Consider the following 17,412-nt stretch of genomic DNA (forward strand, 5'->3'; position numbering starts at 1 on the left):
GTTGTAAGACTAACTACTGGAAGCAGAAGTTACAACAAAAGTCAACACAATAACTTTAAATTATTCACACTCATTGCTTCTGGTATGATGGTATGGAACCCGTAAGGGCCAGTTAATGTCAGCTAAGAACAGGAAACTGAGGCTACAGCTTCAAAAACTAGGCAATAGATGGTTAGAAAAAAAAACTTGTCTGGTTTTATAAATCTTAATTTCTGCTGTGATATTTGGGTGGTAGAGTTATAATATGGCATAAGCAGCATGAAACCATCCATCCTGCCTTGTATTAGCTGCTCAGGTTAATTCTAGTGTAATGGTGTGGGGGATATTTTTGTCACACTTTGAGCACATTAAAGTACCAACTCAGTGTTTATACACCACAACCTACCTGAGTGTTGTTGATGACCATGTCCATTACTTTACTGTATGTCAACAGTGTATCCATCTCCTGAGTGCTGCTTCCAGCAACACACCACGTTGCAACGCTCAGATCATCTCAAACTGGTTTCTTGAACATGAAAATTAGTTCATCTCTATTTTAACTTCATATTTTTTCATCTTTTGTAGAATGACTTTGGAAAGACTTGTCTTTAATTTTTTTTTCCTTTGAAGCAGTCAGCAATACGAGCTTAGTGGAGTAATTTCGCCTGATTGTGTGTTGATTTGACAACACTGCGTGGTTCTGTGAATGCAGCTTAAATATTTTGTGTGTAAAGTTTTGCAATAATCATTGAAGCTATGAAAAAGGTGTCTCTGTGCAGTTGTTAAAAACTAAGAGTAAATACACACGGGAGAAATATATACAGTTTAAAAGATAATAAAAGATAAAAGATCATCTTCAATTCAGATAAATACTTTAAAGCTTTTCTCTTTTTTTGGAAACAGAATTTCTGTTTTTTGTGTCTTTTTGGGGTTTAGTTTGCTGTTGTTCAGTAAACTGTAGAATAAAATATTCAAGCAGACCCATTAAGCAGGTTTCTGCATTATTAATGCTTTTTTCACTCGTTATTTGATGGCTTTATTTTTATGGGGAAACATCTGTATTTAAAAGTGATCAAAGTAATAAGGAGAATGCTATGGTTCCTGCCTGTATTGTTACTAAAGCCTAACTTCTATTCAACGGAACAGAAAAAAAAACTGATATGTTCATACAGACTTCAGCTTTTCCAGTTCTATCATCCATCTTCATCACAAATAACTTCAGTCGTGTTTTATTTCATGAATAACTGTTTATTTTGTTTAAAATGCGTAGCTTCAGAGACTGGAATTCTGATGCGGGACTCAGTCATTAACACATTTCTTTTATATCTTTATCAGCGTGAGGTAGAAAGGTAGGACTGTGACCAACTCGAGCAAAACATGAATGATTTTCTGATTTTCTCAATCTCAATGTTTGAACACAGACATTTTACATAAGGAAAAAAACAGTACTTTTACACAGTATAAAATCTTAACCATAAGATACTCTGGAAAAACTCTATTATCCTGTAATGTGGGAGCTGCTCATGGTAAATATTTTAAAGCCACAACATTTAAATCCACACTTTCCATACAGCATTTAATAAAATGCGCTTAAGCAACTTTTGCATGCATTGCAATGCTCTAGAAAAATTATAACACTGCTCCTTTTTAGGGCAGACAGCGACAAGATTAAAAAAACCCTGCTTCAAAACAACATGCACTCATTTTAATGAAATTACATGTACGAAGGTCTTTTCTCACCAGTGCCTTTACGAACAGTCCATATGGGTTTTAAACCCAAATATTACATCTGACATGTACTTCACAGAGACATAATCATAGCTGACCTATTTATACACCCATTATCATTCATGGTGCTGTGGATGCCTATACAGAACCATAATATAAGAAGGTAAGCCAATGCATATCTCCTACTTAGTCTCCAAGACATCAATGCACTCGGGATTGGATTCCTAGAAAATCTTTTTTTTTTCTCCATTTTTTTCTTTTAAATCAGGGAAACCTGCCCAAAAGTACTTTAAGTACACTTAGTATGCAACGAGCAAATTTGTTTACAACAAGTTAAAGTTTTTGGAAAACATACAAAACACAAAGTTTTAGTCAGCATGAGTGCAATGAAACACCACAAAAGCTGATTGATGTGCACGAGAATACAAATGCAAAAATAAAAAACAGTAGCATAGCTACACATAAGTCGGATTTTTAAACCCAAACATTTAAGGTAATCTAATTCCTTAAAAGAAATATTTAGCTGATGATAAATACTGTAAAAAATGAAGATAGAGAAGAATAGTTATGACACTGACAGGACAGAAGGAAACAATATGTAATTGATTGTCATAAAAGGGAAAATTGATGAGGTGATTGCACGGATTATATGAGGAACATACTCATAATAACCTAAAAATAATTGTACCACATAGAAACACAAGCACATAAAAAACCTCTGAGATGTCGTTCAGTAGGGCTGCCACAAACGATTATTTTAATAGTCGACTAGTCACCGATTATTTTTGCGATTAGTCAACTAATCAGATCATGCATTCATTGGACATAAAACATACAGCTTATTGCACCAGCATGCATCTGCTCTTAATATAACTATCATTAGCTTAAGTGTTTAAGGTATGTGCTAGCTAAAAATAAAGGCAAGATTAAAATTTATTAAATTTTAATGAAATTTGCAGATTGTTTCGGTGAAGTTTAATAAACTCAGCCGTCTGCTCCTTGCTATCTAAAATATAACAGGACACTGGAGTATATTCTCGAGCATCTCACACTTCTGATAATCAGTTGTCTGCTTGAGGTTTATTCAGCTGTGTAAAAACTGTAACTTTAATCTCAGCCAAACCGATTCATTCAGGAACAAGTAAAATACTAAAAAAAAGCCAAACAATAACATTTTTAAGTTATCTAAGTGACTCATATATCATGTTTAACCTGAGTAGCGAAAGACGGCGGTGGGTTTGAAAACGATTTGCCGGGAGTCCGGTGTTCTCACGGGCTCTAGTGAGCCTTGAACCCGTTAGCTATTGAGCTGGTGGGTAAGAGACGTCTCCGAAAACGTCGGAGCGCTTTTGAAAATATGTCTTGATAAACTGAGCAGATATTTGAGGTTTACACAGCTACATTCTCGCCTGAGAATATCTTAAACGTTTATTTTGTGACCCAGAAAGAATAATAAGAGTAATACTAAAACTAACTAGCTGCCGCCATTGTTGAAAACTGAGCTGGGCCACGCTATGAACTCTGGGACGCAGCTTCTTCTTCTTCAGGGTTTAACAGCAGCTGGCATCCTTGTACATGCAGTGCCGCCATCTTCTGTTTCAGTCCGTTATTACACTCTTAAATCCTGCCACTTATTCCTGCGTCTTTTGGGATCTTACAAAGCTTCAAACGACGCGTCGACTATTAAATCAGTCGTCGACGATTTTGATAGTCGACGTAATCGTGACTAGTCGACTAATCGTGGCAGCCCTATCGTTCAGTATAAGAAACAACATACGCTCCTCAATTTAAATGGCTAACTTGACTTATGAAACTTTTGTTATTGTAAAAGCAAAACTAAAAGAGAGGTGATGCACTGAGCTGATTATGCGCTATGAGCTTGATCAATACTATGACATGCTATGAATACTTACTAATGGAGAACATAACTGAGAGTTTGTACCTTTATATACCTGACTGAGTTTCTCTAACTATAATTCAGATTTAACTAATTGAACAACATTTTAATTTCAGTTGTGTCAAAATTAACAAGAAAAGCTCTTTTCCATACATATTGAAAACTCAATTCTTTTTAATGGCCTGTATCAGAAACATGCCAATTTTACTGCGCTGATGTTCAAAAAAACTTCCCAGCTTTAAAGTAATCAGATGTCCTCCACTCTAAAGAGGTTTTTAAAGATCTTTTTCACATGCAGGATTTCTTTTAATGTTACTTTTAGATTCTGGACTTTCTGTAAGTTATGCAAACCTAGACAAATGTAATGCAATTTGAAAGGGTTAGGTCAAGTGCTATAAAGACATTAAAGAGCATAGCTGTAGATGCTGAAGATTCTGTTATTTAGTTCAACAGGACTGACTGCATCAGCTTCAGGAAACATCCTCAGCCATCCAGGCTGTCCAGTGCCATTCCATCTCAATCTACCTGAATGACTTTGCACTATGCATCATTGAAAGCAAGGGCTTGCTGCAGGATTTAGTACTGCAGTTCAAAAATACAATCCTTACAAGAGAAAGTGTGTACCTGAAGAGGAGACTCACTAAATACTTCAAACTCTGAGAGTTAGGGTGCTTGGAGTGATGGCGTGTCATTCTGTAGAGTCAGAGTCCTGGCTGTTATACTCAGCCGTCTCCATCTTGAGGATGTAAGGAATTATGCTGTCAATAGAAACATTTCCTATTAAGCCGGTGAAGAAGAGCTCCTCTGTGATGCTTGAGTTCATGAGGCGCAGTGCAGGCAGACGAGTCAGAATACGTGTCAGCCTGAGGAATGGAATAAAGATGTAATTTACACAACACATCACAGCATGCAAACACGGTTTTACCTGAAATGGAATGAAGGCCCTCTGCCAGACATCCACAGAAAAGAAAAGGACACAGGAGTTCAGGTTTGTGCCAATGGACGATGACGTCAGCGATCGACCTTGGCCAAAGTGAACCAATCAAGGCCAATTTTTAGATTATTTCCCCAGTGATGCATTAAATCAATGTGATCATTATTATAAGAGTCATGATACAATGAATCTGCCTTGCTATAATATAATGTTGCATTTACATATATAATTGAAAGTGCATGTCTGGACGTCTACACACTTTCAAATTAAGGTGTGTGTGTGTGTGTGTGTGTGTGTGTGTGTGTGTGTGTGTGTGTGTGTGTGTGTGTGTGTGTGTGTGTGTGTGGAGTGGCTCGGCCTGGTGAACCAAACCAACACCTTCCAGCAAACCTCATTTGTTGGTAAAAGACTCCACTGTGTGTGGCAAAGGCACAGTGAAGAGTAGAGAAGTACAGCTCTGAGGTAAAAACAGTAAAGACCCAGCATGTATTAACTTAATACTGTTTTAGCTGTTCTGCTCATATCCACTTGCATGTTCATTAATAATGATCATTAAAGAACAAATTAAAAAACATCTCTTCAAGCCAGAAATGACAAATACACTCCTGGGGTGTGTGCTCGTTTCTCCCTGGGTGTTACAGACTTTTTTGTCTTTGGAATCCACATTGTGCATTATGAAGGGTGGGTAGTGGTACACCGATGGTCCTCTTTTGCCCACCCCACCCCAACACAACTACTATCGCTGTTTTCACTTTGTTATCTGCAATAAGATGGTAAGAGCATTCCTCACATACCAATTCACGATATAGGCACTTGTATCCTGTACAGCTGGATGAAACCAACAACACATATTCCTCTGCTCACCATGATATGCTGCTAATCAAACCATTGGCTTGTCGCTCAAAATTCACTGCATCATACAGCCTGGGTACGACTTATTTAGATTCAAACTCTGATTATTATAGTAAACACTGTCTAAAGGTGTGGTGCTTCACACAGCTATCATAAAAATCTTGGGGAAAGAGAGGCAGAGAAGTCCAGACTCTCTCCCCAGCTACCTCCTCCAGCTCTTTCTGGGTAATGCCAAGAGAATATCCCTGTCCTCCTGTTAGAACATCCTCATAACACCTCATCCAAGAAGCAACTCAGCTAGCTGAGAACAACCCTTTCTTTAAGGAGAGGTCAGCCACCTTTCAAAGAAAGCTCATTTCTGCTGCTTGTATCCACAATCTCATCCTTTTGATATGGCATTTTTGTACAATGATGCTCCATCTGGTGGCTGATGGTTGTAACTAGGATACAAATTTGGGATACAAAAATTTATCAGCACTGGACATCAAATAAAATGTTAACAGTCAGATTAAATGACAACTGAACAGCAGACAACATCAGCCAAAAGCTTTTTCAGACATGCACTGCAGACCTGCACCCTATAGACATGACCTGTTTTTACTCTGCAGAGAAAAGAATGTAAACGTCAGATGCAGTCAGCTTGGATGTTTATCAGTCTTAATACAGCTCCCTTCTGCAGAGTCTGAGATGTTTTACTGTGCCTACTCGAGAATAGTGCAGATAACAGGTTGGTGAATTCACAGCCTCAGAAAGCCACAGTGAAAATAAAAGCTTAAAGCCTGGCAGACAGCGACGTGTCCCACAGAATGAAACAGGTATATGCTGGAGAGAAGTTGTAAAAACCAAAAAAGACTCAACCAAACTCACAATTAACTTACGGCAATAAAATAAGAGTGGCATAGTATCAGTTATTTTTCCATCTTAGTGCTGGGTATTAAGTTAGGGTATCACTTTGTATAACATTTTTTGTCACTTTGCTTTGAATGTGGATGAGAGTAGGACAGGAGGTATGAATGTACCTGTAGGTGTCATCTGGATATGTTTTCTGCACATAGTCCTGTAGCTCCATCAGAGCTTTCTCCTGGAACTTCTCAATCTGCCCACTGCTGTCCACACCTGGGTGATCTGATGAGTCAAACACACAACAGTTGTTCTCCAAAATAATTTGACTGATAACAGCTAGACTGTCCATTATTATTTCTGACACAGAAAATCAGACTCACCTGGGCTGAACAACACTATAGCCTTCAGGTAGGCGTATTCATAGCTGTCGGTCTCCAGCCTTGTCATGCTGTTACAGAACTCCTGGAACTTCCAGATATGCTCCATCACCTGTTTCACCCTTTCCCCTGACAGTTTGTCTGAGACAGAAGAAAGTTTCCATTTTGTATAAATATTCATGGTTTAAGTCTCTTATTTTCTTTAATTCTTTTCCATCTTAATGGTCCGAGAAAAGTTACTTAGAGAAACAACAAAAAGCATGTCGTCACTGAAAAACGACGCAATTCTTAGTCAGTGTTAGTGGCAAGTGTCGTCACTTGTTTGCAATGTAGTTGGCTTCATTAAGCCAAAATGCAGGGGGGATTTTTATTTATGCAATTACATTTCAAAGTTTTGTTACAATCTAAATAAAAACAGCAACAATATGAGCCTGTTCTGATTTCATCACATGTAAGTAATAAAGTTGTCTTCTATGCTTAAGGCCTATGTTTGTTAATAACAAAAAAGAAAGGAAAAAAAAAGAAAAATCACATTTCTTTACTCCTGTTTATATGCGTGTGTGTCCTACTGTGAAAGATGGCGAGGTCTGTGGTCCATACCATCCTGGATGCTGCTTTGAAGGTGGTTGATGATGGCGGCAAGGATGGTCGACAGGTTCATCACATGAGCGCACTGAGCAAGACCCAGAGTGAACAGCTCGTTCCAACAGGCTCGCACCAAACTTGTGTTTGCCTCCTGACTGAGAAGAGAGGGAAAATATTGATTAACAATCATCTGGTAGTGTTTGCAAAGACAACAGCTTGTGTGAAAACTCTCTCACCCGAGAGCTGAGAAGGCTGGGATTGAGCGTGCCCAGTGCATGGAGAGGAAGAGAAGTCTAGATGCAGATTCACAGATGTAGTGTACATTCAGATACTCGGGCATGGGGCTGGGCATGGTCAGCTAGAGGAAAGATACAAACACAACACAGCTGAAAAGGACATCAAGTACAAAAACCTTACTGCTGACAGGAGAATGGTAACACAAAGGAAACACAAAACAAGTGTTAAATGAGTCGCTCAAGTTAATGCACATTGCACAAAATGTCCAGCAGGGGATCTGCTTGTTACATGTCATATTTTTCACTGTTCCTCGTGTTTCCTGCCAGTATCTTTGCAAGGACAAAAATCAAATAAACACCAACTAAAAAGAAACTTAAAATAAGTGTTTCAACTGCAGGTGATAACAAACCACTTAACAGGGTTTTGCTGTTTATTATTGACCACGCATCCATACTTTGGTAATTTAAAACTGCATAGACAGATGAATGGTCTTGTATTCTGGTGAATAACCTCTGAGTACCACCCACCCTTCTGTGGATGCCAATCGGTATCCCTCAGCAGTCAATCATCTCCAAAAATTGTGCATATTGTTCTTCCCATTACATGTGAACTCTATTCACCTTAAAGCTGACATGGCTGTCTGTGAGCAGTGGTCCTTCCACCTCTATAATAGGGGTCTCCTGGTCTCGACCAATCAGCTGGATCGTTGTTCCACTGACACATTGTGACTTATCAGCCAGATTGTCTTCGACCCCAACTTCAGGTGGGTTGAAGACTTTGGCCAGGGTGTCAAAGGCACTGTGTGCAACACACAAGCACACATAAAATGACCTTTCATTAATTTCATTAACAAGAAACATATAAGTCACAAAAGTATAAATGTGTTCTTATTGCACACATACATGCGTTAACTCCTTAGCACCACTTTTATTACCTAAATGCTGTTTTTAACACTGTTTTCTTATACACACAATTATCCAGTTACTATGTCTGTGAAGGTTCTCAGTCATCCAGGTCATCGTAGTCAAAGGAGCTTGCAAAGAAAAGCGTCTGGACTTCTTTAAGTTGCTTGAAGACATTTCACCTCTCATCCGAGAAGCTTCTTCAGTTCTAAGGTTCTAAGGTCCCTCTTGGGGGGATACTCCCACTGGGTTTAAATCTGGGACTCTCCACCATTTGACCTTAGAACTGAAGAAGATTCTCGGATGAGAGGTGAAACGTCTTCAAGCAACTTAAAGAAGTCCCGACGCTTTTCTTTGCAAGCTCCTTTGATCCAGTTACTATGTTCATTCAAATAAGAACAAAAACAATGCAAAGTCATCAATGAGATATTATCTACAGTCTACAACACAGGTTTTATCAGTGTTAAAAAATAATGCAGATATTAGAACCCACAACGCATAACTCACAAAATTACCAATGCGGTATTAAACAAATGCAAATAGAGAACTGGTTTACTTCTGCAGAGACAAACAAAGTAAATTTGAAGAGAACACTAACGATAAGCCACCTGAACCCAAATCTGAACAAGCAAAGGCAAGACTCCTCTCTGGGTGTTGCTGACTGACCGTGTTATCTCGCTTGCAGACTGCTCTTCATGTTGGCTGTCTGAGGTATCACCATTGTTTAGGTTTTCTTTTAGTGAGTCACTTAGGTTGGCCAGTGATGTCACAACGTTGGCTAGCGTCCCCAAGTCTCCCTGCCCACAATCCATCTAAAGACAAGTGACTCAATGCAGATTATATCCCATCATATAGGCAACATAACCAGCACCCACTGTACATACATTACAGCCTAGCACAGATTTTATGCTCCAACCTCTTTACACGACTTACAAAAGGCAGATGTTTTGTTTACTGTTACACAGTCTCTTTAATGATTAGATGTACCTTTGAATCAGTTGCCAGCACCAAAGTTCCATCACTCTGGATCACTGGCTGCTGGATGTTAACCAGCATCCCCTGGTCCAGCAAGCTGGACCTACATGTGGTACAAAGAACCATCAAAACAACTTTACAAAATCGTTGGAAACTTAAAGATGGTGCAAATTTAACAGCTCAGACCCAATGTTTGTCTGCAGGTCTGACCTGGATCCATCTGTCTCTGTATCGGAGATAAACGTAGGTGTGGCGATGAGTGGACTGTTTAGGTCCTTACGAATGTAGATCTTTTGGGTGGAGGCCGCGCAGTTGGCATGCCTCTCTCTGGGCACAATGTCGATGGGTTTCCTCTCACTCTGGACAGCTGAATATTTACAGGAGTCAGAATGTGTTAATATTTTCCTCATGCCTACAAGTAAAAGCAAAGAACATTGTGCGTTTCTACAATCATGCACTGAGAACAATGCTAATGATATTTAGTGTCTCTCAGAATACTGCAGATATGAGGTACTTCTGGTTTAACTGATCAGAATAGTTCTCAGTTGGACTTCCTGACAAATTGATGGTAAAGAAAGAGCTGAACCTATATTTTTACTAAAAATAACCCTTGTTGAGTAGCTGTAGGGACAATGTTTCCTAAACAACCTCCTGCAGCAGTATCCAGTGTCACACCAGTCTGTATTTTATACATGTCAGGTCAGGAAAAAGATAGAAGACTTTTTCGGGCCATATCTCACTTATTTCTCAAGGAAACTGAAACTACCTTCTCAGGGACAATACTTGACTTGTTTCTGGGTGTATTTTTTGCACTGTGTCCTGGAATTGGATGCACACTCACACTCAGTCTTCATCCCCATCTTAAGGCATTTTCTCAACCGACAGAATTGGCAGCGATTGCGGTGGTGTTTGTTGATGACGCAGTCCTGCTTACTGCGGCAGCTGTAAGTCAGATTCTTCCTCACACTCCGCTTAAAAAAGCCCTTACATCCTTCGCAACTGACGGCACCATAGTGACGTCCTGTACACAGACAAAAAAGTTCTTATTTTGTACCCGTGGTTGAGTCTACTGACAATATGAAGCTGAACACACAGCTGGATACCAAAGTATATGGAAAAGATCCGAAGTATACTCATGTTAAGTGGCTGAAGTACCTGAAGCCTTGTCTCCGCACACCACACAGTACTCCACCGGCTGTGGTCGGCTCAAATCTCCTGACTGTCCTAACAACCGTTCCATTGACACTGGATCTGTAACAATCTAGAAAAAAAGCATTCAAATAAGAACAAGTTATTGGCAGTAGTGTTGTCACATATGCCCTATGTGACAGTATTAAGAGGGAAATGTACCTGTATTCTTCCTGGCATGAGGCTGTCTGCAGCAGTGAAGATGAGCTGTTTGGCGTTGTGACTGTCTGGTGAGGCCAGGATGACCTTTCCTGCCACTGAGCTGTCAGCTGTAGTCAGAATGAACTGTTGCTTGGGGGCACTGGATGGGTTCATTGCTGTCACTATCTGGATCTTCTGACCGGTCTGCTGGTCGGTTACAATCTGGGGGGATAAGAGATGAAAGAGGAAGACAGAACAACAGGGAAAGTGTGGAAGATCCAAGAAAAATATTTTAACACCAACATGTTCAGCGCCCCTGCGAAAGGGGACAATGTCAACAGGTTGTAACACATTCAAGTTTAAGATGTTACCTGAATTCGCTGTGGTGTAGAGGGCTCAGTCGAGATGACCTGAAAGCGCTGCGGAGACTCACTCATCACTGAGTCTGATGGAGAGGATGACACCTAATTGGTTAAATGTATAAAAATAATCTTAATTAATAAGTCTGCAACACAAATACATTTCATTTGAATATGCAGCGTTGAAATGTTTTGCTACAAAATGTTATACACTTTTATTGTAAGTGAAAGAAGACAGCAAATGGTGAATTATATCTTAAAGGTAACCACAAGACCAAAGTGAGTAAAACCATCAAAAAAGAAAAAAAAATTCATATTGGTTGGATGAAGCAACAACTTCAGACCACTCACCTCTGCCTCATGCTCAGAATCCACTTTCTGCTGGGAAAGCAGATTCAGGTTGGACGTCATGATGAAGTAAAGTCATTAGTCATTAGTCATTACAGGAGTACAGAAGTCTGGTGAGGAACTTTGTCGCATGGAGTCACACAAACCACCTGCAACTCAACACCTCAAAGACTAAGGAACTGGTTGTGGACTTCGGGAGGTCCAGAGAAGGTCCACTGCCGGTTCAGATAGAGGGGGAGGAGGTGGAGGTGGTCAACAAGTACAAGTACCTCGGGCTGTGGGTGGACAATAAACTGGACTGGTCATGCAACACAGAGCACCTGTATAAAAAAGCCCAAAGCCGACTGTACTTCCTCAGGAGGCTGAGGTCTTTTAACATCTGCAGGAAGCTCCTGAGGATGTTTTACCAGTCGGTGGTTGCTGGAGTACTTTTCTATGCTGTGGTGTGCTGGGGGAGCAGCACAGCAAAGAGGGACTCATCCAGGCTGGAGAAACTGATCGGGAAGGCTAGCTCTGTGGTCGGCATGAAGCTGGACACTCTGGTGACAGTGGCAGAGAAAAGGACATTAAAGAAACTGATGGACATTATGAACAATGCTGGGCATCCTCTGCACACGGCCATAAACAATCAGAAGAGTCTGTTCAGTGACAGGTTGCTTCTCCCCAAGACAAGAACTAACAGACTTAAAAACTCCTTTGTCCCACACGCCATCAAACTGTTTAACTCCTCTCTGGAGGGGAGAGGGAGGGGAAACAGGAGGACAAAGGAGGGGGGAACAACTAAGCTGTAGTGCCTCTTCACCTCACTGTACAATACCTTGTGCAATACTTTTTGTAAATAGTCAACAGTGCAATAGACTCAATACTTGAAATGTGCAATTCACTTGTATTTTTATTTTTTATTCCTATTTATTCTATTTATCCCCTTTGTATATTTTATTTATATTTGTCTCTGTATTTATATATATGTGTGTGTGTGTGTGTGTGTATATATATATATATATATATATAACAATTCTGTAACTGTAACTTCAGTCGTTGCTGTGCTTTTTGGAAGTCGAATTTCCCAGAGGAACCCACCCGAGGGATTAATAAAGTTCTATCTTATCTTATCTTAGTGAGGTCTGTTTGGAAGGATGTCAAAGAAAAGAATTAAATAACTAATAAAAATACCGACTACCCCAGAAGAGCAGGCTGACATTACTGACTCACATAATGGTCACAGAAGATGCAGCAAGACATTGGATGATTTTGTATGGTGCGATTTGGCTACTGAAGCACACCAGTGTCTCACTCATGTGTTCTTATGAATGGGTGGTATAAACATTAAAATATTACGCCACTTTGAAATACTAAATCTGTGCTGCAGCAATGCCTTTGCAACCCAACTTTTAAAATCATTAAAAATTAAACAAAAGATAAGCTTCTCTCTTTTTATACTATATAATAACAAATGCAATCAGTCTTCAAACTAAAATAAAATTGACAAAACAGTTTCTGTTTACTGCCCTGTTACCTATATATTAAGCTATAGACTGCCGTATCATCACACAGTTATTAAAAGTAATATTCTTATTTTTTAGGTAACTTCAACAAAACATTTCACTTCAATTACAAGAAGAATTTATTGCGATTTTTAACATATGGAGAATATTGCAACAATGTATATTGTGACATTTTTAAAATTGCAAATTATGTCCTCATGGTCAACTTTGTCTGTATTTGTTTTATCCAATAAGATAAAGTTATCTCACTTCAGTTATTTTTTTGCTTCAAAATGAGATTGTCAAGCATACCAACACTGTCCCTAAAACCTGCATAAATGTTGCCATTACATGGAGCCTGCAGCCTACATAAATAACCAGAATACAATCAGCTGGCAGCCAGATGAGTCAAGTCCCTATGAGTTGTGCACAATGACAGACCCATTCAGACTGATGGCAACATGCTGGCATTCTGTTTGCATTTAAAATTAGACAGCAATTACTTGCAAACCTTCAAGAATCTTTTTCAGAGTGATTACAGTCAGCCCAAGTCCAGACTATTACTGTTTGCAGAAAGGTTATCTCTGATCAGGCAAGACATCCAAGCAACGTGCGATTAAAAGTGCTTGTAAACGTGCAATAACCCTAAACGTCTGGACAACCATTTAGTCACAAGTTGCAATCGGTTGCAGAATGTGGAAATAATTATATATGGATATACATTTTTAATTTTTTTTTTGTAGTTGCAAGGATATTCTTGTCCTATTTTTACTTGTGTGACTGAGCCTTTGGCTTGCTCTGAACTAGGAAGTACCTTTTTCAAGGTTATTTTAGTCAAATAAATGTTTGCTCAGGTAATGTTATCTTGGGATGGTGGTGCATGAGATGAGCCCTATAGCTCATAGTATTAACAGTGTATTTTAATTTATTTAATACTATGTTCATATTTAGTGTCCCTGTATTGATATAAGATTGCATTGCAAAATAACACAATACTACTCTATAAATTTTTTCCCCCATCCTTAATAAGACCTGAGCAACTGTCCAATACAATGGTTCAAAGATCGACAGCTTGGTGTGTTCCTCTACATGTGACTTTACGCTGACTTTAGAGCCATACTTTAGCACTTCTGGATATTCTCAAACAGAGAGTAAGCCACCACAGCAGGAGGATTTCACTTAATTTGGTAATATAGCTGACATGTTATTATAGACCACAACACAACTTGCTAAGACAATGCAGTATTTATGTAATATTCCAGATAAAATATTTAAGCTATCAGCTAAACTCACCTTTACCTTTGTTAAATGTCTATTTTGTTTCCTTTGAAAACCAAAATCACACTCAAAGTGAAGCTAACTGAAGAGGGTTTGGAACCATCACTGCGTTAGTGTTAGATATTATATGTTATCACAGATATGGTCAATCCTCCTATACTGCTGCACCTATATTGGTTAATGTAATTATTTCTACCTATGAATCTTGAGTTGCATCAGTCCAGTGCCAGAGTAATTTCAGTGGGTGAAACACTTTTTGGAGATACTAATACCACACTGACATCGACAGAGGCACCAATCATTTCTTACTTTGTACACCTGTCCTCCAAATGGACAAATATGAAATCCTGTCAAGACTTAAAAAACATAGTAAATATGAAGGTGTCGAGACTAACTCCCACTGCTTTTAATATTTTTAAAACTTCTAATTTGCTTTACTTTATATTTTATTGTCACTGAAGAGGAAATTTGTTCTGGACTCCAAGTCCCAGTTCCCAGCATAGCTATTGTGACCACCACAAACATACAAAGCACAACAAGTCACAATTTAGCATCACATCAACATTAATTGTTAATGTTGCGCTAACCCAATGACTCCACACTACAGACTAATATTCCGAGCATTAACTGAACAGAGCACAAATTAATTTTTAAATCCTTTAAACTTCTGCCAGAAGGTAACAGTAAATACAAGATGAATTGAATCTCACAAAATGTTGAAACACACACTGTTCATAAAGTGACTGAGGGCTATGATGACATTTTTCTGGCGTTTGCTTTTTGTGGCTGTTTGCACCACTTTGAACTACCCTAGATTCGCTGTCAGTGTAACATAACTGCTAGTATGTTAAAAAAAGAAAGAAAGAAAGAAAAAGTCAAGCTGCACTAGAAGATCTAGAAATTAGAATGATTTTTTTAAAGCTGTGATCACCACCTTGCAGCATCTTTATTCTTGGGGGAAGTGTCTAAATCCACCTTTCATTAGTTTAATTCTTTCTAATCTACTGGCATTTGAAAGATTTCCGTCCTTCTCTGTTTATATGGTCTTGTACTGTTTATAAGAATACAATCTGACAGCCTTTGGGGGGAAATGATTTATGTGGCTGCACTAACCATACAGGAATCTTATGTAGCTTCATATTGTTTACTGATTGGTCTAACAGTACGTCCATCATTACCTCTTTTCTCAAACGTATCACAACACATAACAAAATGGAGAATCTGGCAATCAGCCAGTAACATCGAAGACGAATCCTTATGATAAATATGTTCGAGCAATTTTGTTTTCAGACACCGAACAGATATTCTGGTGGCGAATACAAAAAAAATGGCATCTGTGATGAATAAAATGTATGATCGTAGTACTTTCAATCCACTCCCGTCCCCGGGATGGCAAAGGTAAAAGGGTCGAGTTCATCTGCTGCAGCTACAGCTTTCCAGCGTTAGCCCCCTCAGCTAGCTCACTGCAAGTGAACGCAAGTAGGCTGCAGTGAGAGCCGACTGCAGCTGTGTGCCCCACTGTGGCTGTCATCCTAGCACGCAGGGATTGGTTCAAGTCGACAGCTGTGTCATCGTATTTAACAATTAATTTAGCTGTCACCAAAATATGTCAGCCTAAACGGACTGAGACCGATGTTTCACGGTCCATGCCCGCACTCCGAGCTGCCGGAGACGGCCAGGAAGGGAGCTCCGCATCGGCTAGCTTGCTAGCTAGTTGGGAAATTAGCTACGCTCTTTTATGGTCCTGTATGTCTCACAGCTTTCTACTGTTTTCAGTCCAGGACTCAGACTTACCTCCGGGAACTGGCGGTCACAGATTTAGTGCGCTCTGCTATTTTATAAAATATTTGTTTTGGTTTTCTTCTGTTAAAGGTCATAGTTCGTGACCCCGCTCCGCCAGCGAGTTGATGATGGTTGAGTTTTTTTTCCTCCTTCCTCTCTCGCGTACCCGCGCGACTCCAACACCCCCCCACCCTTAGCGCGAGCCAGACAGGACTGACGTCATTATGTCTGACTGTCTGGACTTTGTTGTTAAGGTACGTTTGAAACATTTACATAGTAAAAAAAATGTTTAACAACAGATGTATTTAAGAGGATAGACGCACTGTTTCTCCTATAGTGCGTTTCTGCTCTTCACATAAAGAGCTGCAATAATAAACTCAAGGCTTTAATAAGTGATTGCATAAATGATTACAAATAGTATAAATATTAAAAAATATAAAAATAAAGTGTTTTGTTTTTTTTAATCTTATATGATACTGTCAGAAGTACGTGACATATACATAATGTCATCAGATATAGAAAATGTCAGATAATGTTATCCAGTTATAATCTTGATCGAGCTCTAATTTCTTTATATTTTGCTTCCAAGAAGCGAGACTTTCTGGCAATTTTATTAAGTGATCTTGAGCAATCGTTATGCTGGCTTTCTGGTTTTGTTTGTTAAGCCACTTAACACAAACTACAAATCACTGAAGCATAAAAAGACACCTAACTCAAGGAAGACAATGTTATGTCTACACATAACAGACAACTTGGCAAAGAATCAATTTAAAATAATATCTTTAGGCACTTTGTTACTAGCAGCCTGTCACAGAGCACATAAACTGTTTCCATTTCTTTAGTTTGAATCTACAAAAATGCCAAAAACAGTCTGATAGACATAAAATTGCATTTTTGCACTAACAACGTGATTCCCAAAGAGCTATTAGTCATCTGGCATATGTCAGCATATTGTGCGGTGTGTCCATAAAATGTTTCAAGGAAACTTTCAAGTGGCACTGTCTACAGTATCTGAAAGTCATGTACTTAAGAAATGGGGAGGGGAGGGGAGGGGGGGAGAATCCTGCCTTTGGAGATCCATCTGAACCTTCAGCTTTTCAATCTACTGTTCACCGAATCCTCACCAGGAATGGTCTCAGTGGTCTCAGGGTGGCTGTCAAGAGGCATTCTCAAGGAAGGGAAACAGGGAGAAAACATATGCTAAACTACACAAGAACTGGAATGAAAATCAGTGCCAACAGGTCTTGTGGAGTGATGAATCCAAATGTGAAATTTATAGTTCAAATTGTTGTCAATATGTACAGAGGAAGTCAGGAGAGAGGTACAACAGTGAGTGTCTATGGTACATCCTTAAAAAATAGCGTAGGCTCTGCAATGTCTCGGGGCTGTATTTTAGCCAGTGGTGTTGGGGATCTTATCAATCTTGATGGAATTATGAACATCGAAATGCACGATCATATTTTCATCAGCCGTACAATACGATCTGGAAGGCACCTGACAAGAAACAGCTTCATTTTTAAGCA

General features: G+C 39.2%; 1 protein-coding gene across 4 annotated transcripts; it reads right to left on the bottom strand.

The window, feature by feature from the left end:
- Nucleotides 1-1,206: 1,206 nt before the first annotated feature.
- Nucleotides 1,207-16,056, bottom strand: nr2c2 (nuclear receptor subfamily 2, group C, member 2). 4 transcript variants are annotated; one of them, XM_080897782.1, is made up of 14 exons: nucleotides 11,349-16,056; nucleotides 11,010-11,083; nucleotides 10,660-10,860; nucleotides 10,465-10,570; nucleotides 10,151-10,330; nucleotides 9,496-9,676; nucleotides 9,322-9,412; nucleotides 9,001-9,146; nucleotides 8,053-8,230; nucleotides 7,432-7,553; nucleotides 7,211-7,350; nucleotides 6,614-6,751; nucleotides 6,410-6,515; nucleotides 1,207-4,467 (listed from the first exon to the last, which is right to left on the bottom strand). In XM_080897782.1, the coding sequence occupies exons 2-14, from the start codon at nucleotides 11,073-11,075 to the stop codon at nucleotides 4,293-4,295; spliced, it is 1,830 nt and encodes a 609-aa protein (XP_080753908.1). In that variant the 5' UTR covers nucleotides 11,076-11,083; nucleotides 11,349-16,056; the 3' UTR covers nucleotides 1,207-4,292. The 4 variants fall into 4 exon arrangements, 3 of the variants coding, with proteins under 3 accessions (XP_080753908.1, XP_080753906.1, XP_080753907.1); XM_080897780.1 differs by having other exon boundaries at nucleotides 11,010-11,102; XM_080897781.1 differs by having other exon boundaries at nucleotides 9,520-9,676; nucleotides 11,010-11,102; nucleotides 11,349-16,055.
- Nucleotides 16,057-17,412: the final 1,356 nt, after the last annotated feature.

Source organism: Rhamphochromis sp. 'chilingali', assembly GCF_963969265.1.
Source record: "Rhamphochromis sp. 'chilingali' genome assembly, chromosome: 12".
In the NCBI taxonomy this organism is placed as follows: domain Eukaryota; kingdom Metazoa; phylum Chordata; class Actinopteri; order Cichliformes; family Cichlidae; genus Rhamphochromis; species Rhamphochromis sp. 'chilingali'.

Coding starts and splice junctions, on each gene's coding strand:
- nr2c2 (XM_080897780.1), bottom strand. CDS start 11,408: ATGACGTCCAACCTGAATCTGCTTTCCCAGCAGAAAGTGGATTCTGAG. Junction 6,516..6,613: donor TATAGTGTTGTTCAGCCCAG/GTGAGTCTGATT, acceptor TTGACTCATCAG/ATCACCCAGGTGTGGACAGC. Junction 4,468..6,409: donor TATCCAGATGACACCTACAG/GTACATTCATAC, acceptor TCCATTCCTCAG/GCTGACACGTATTCTGACTC.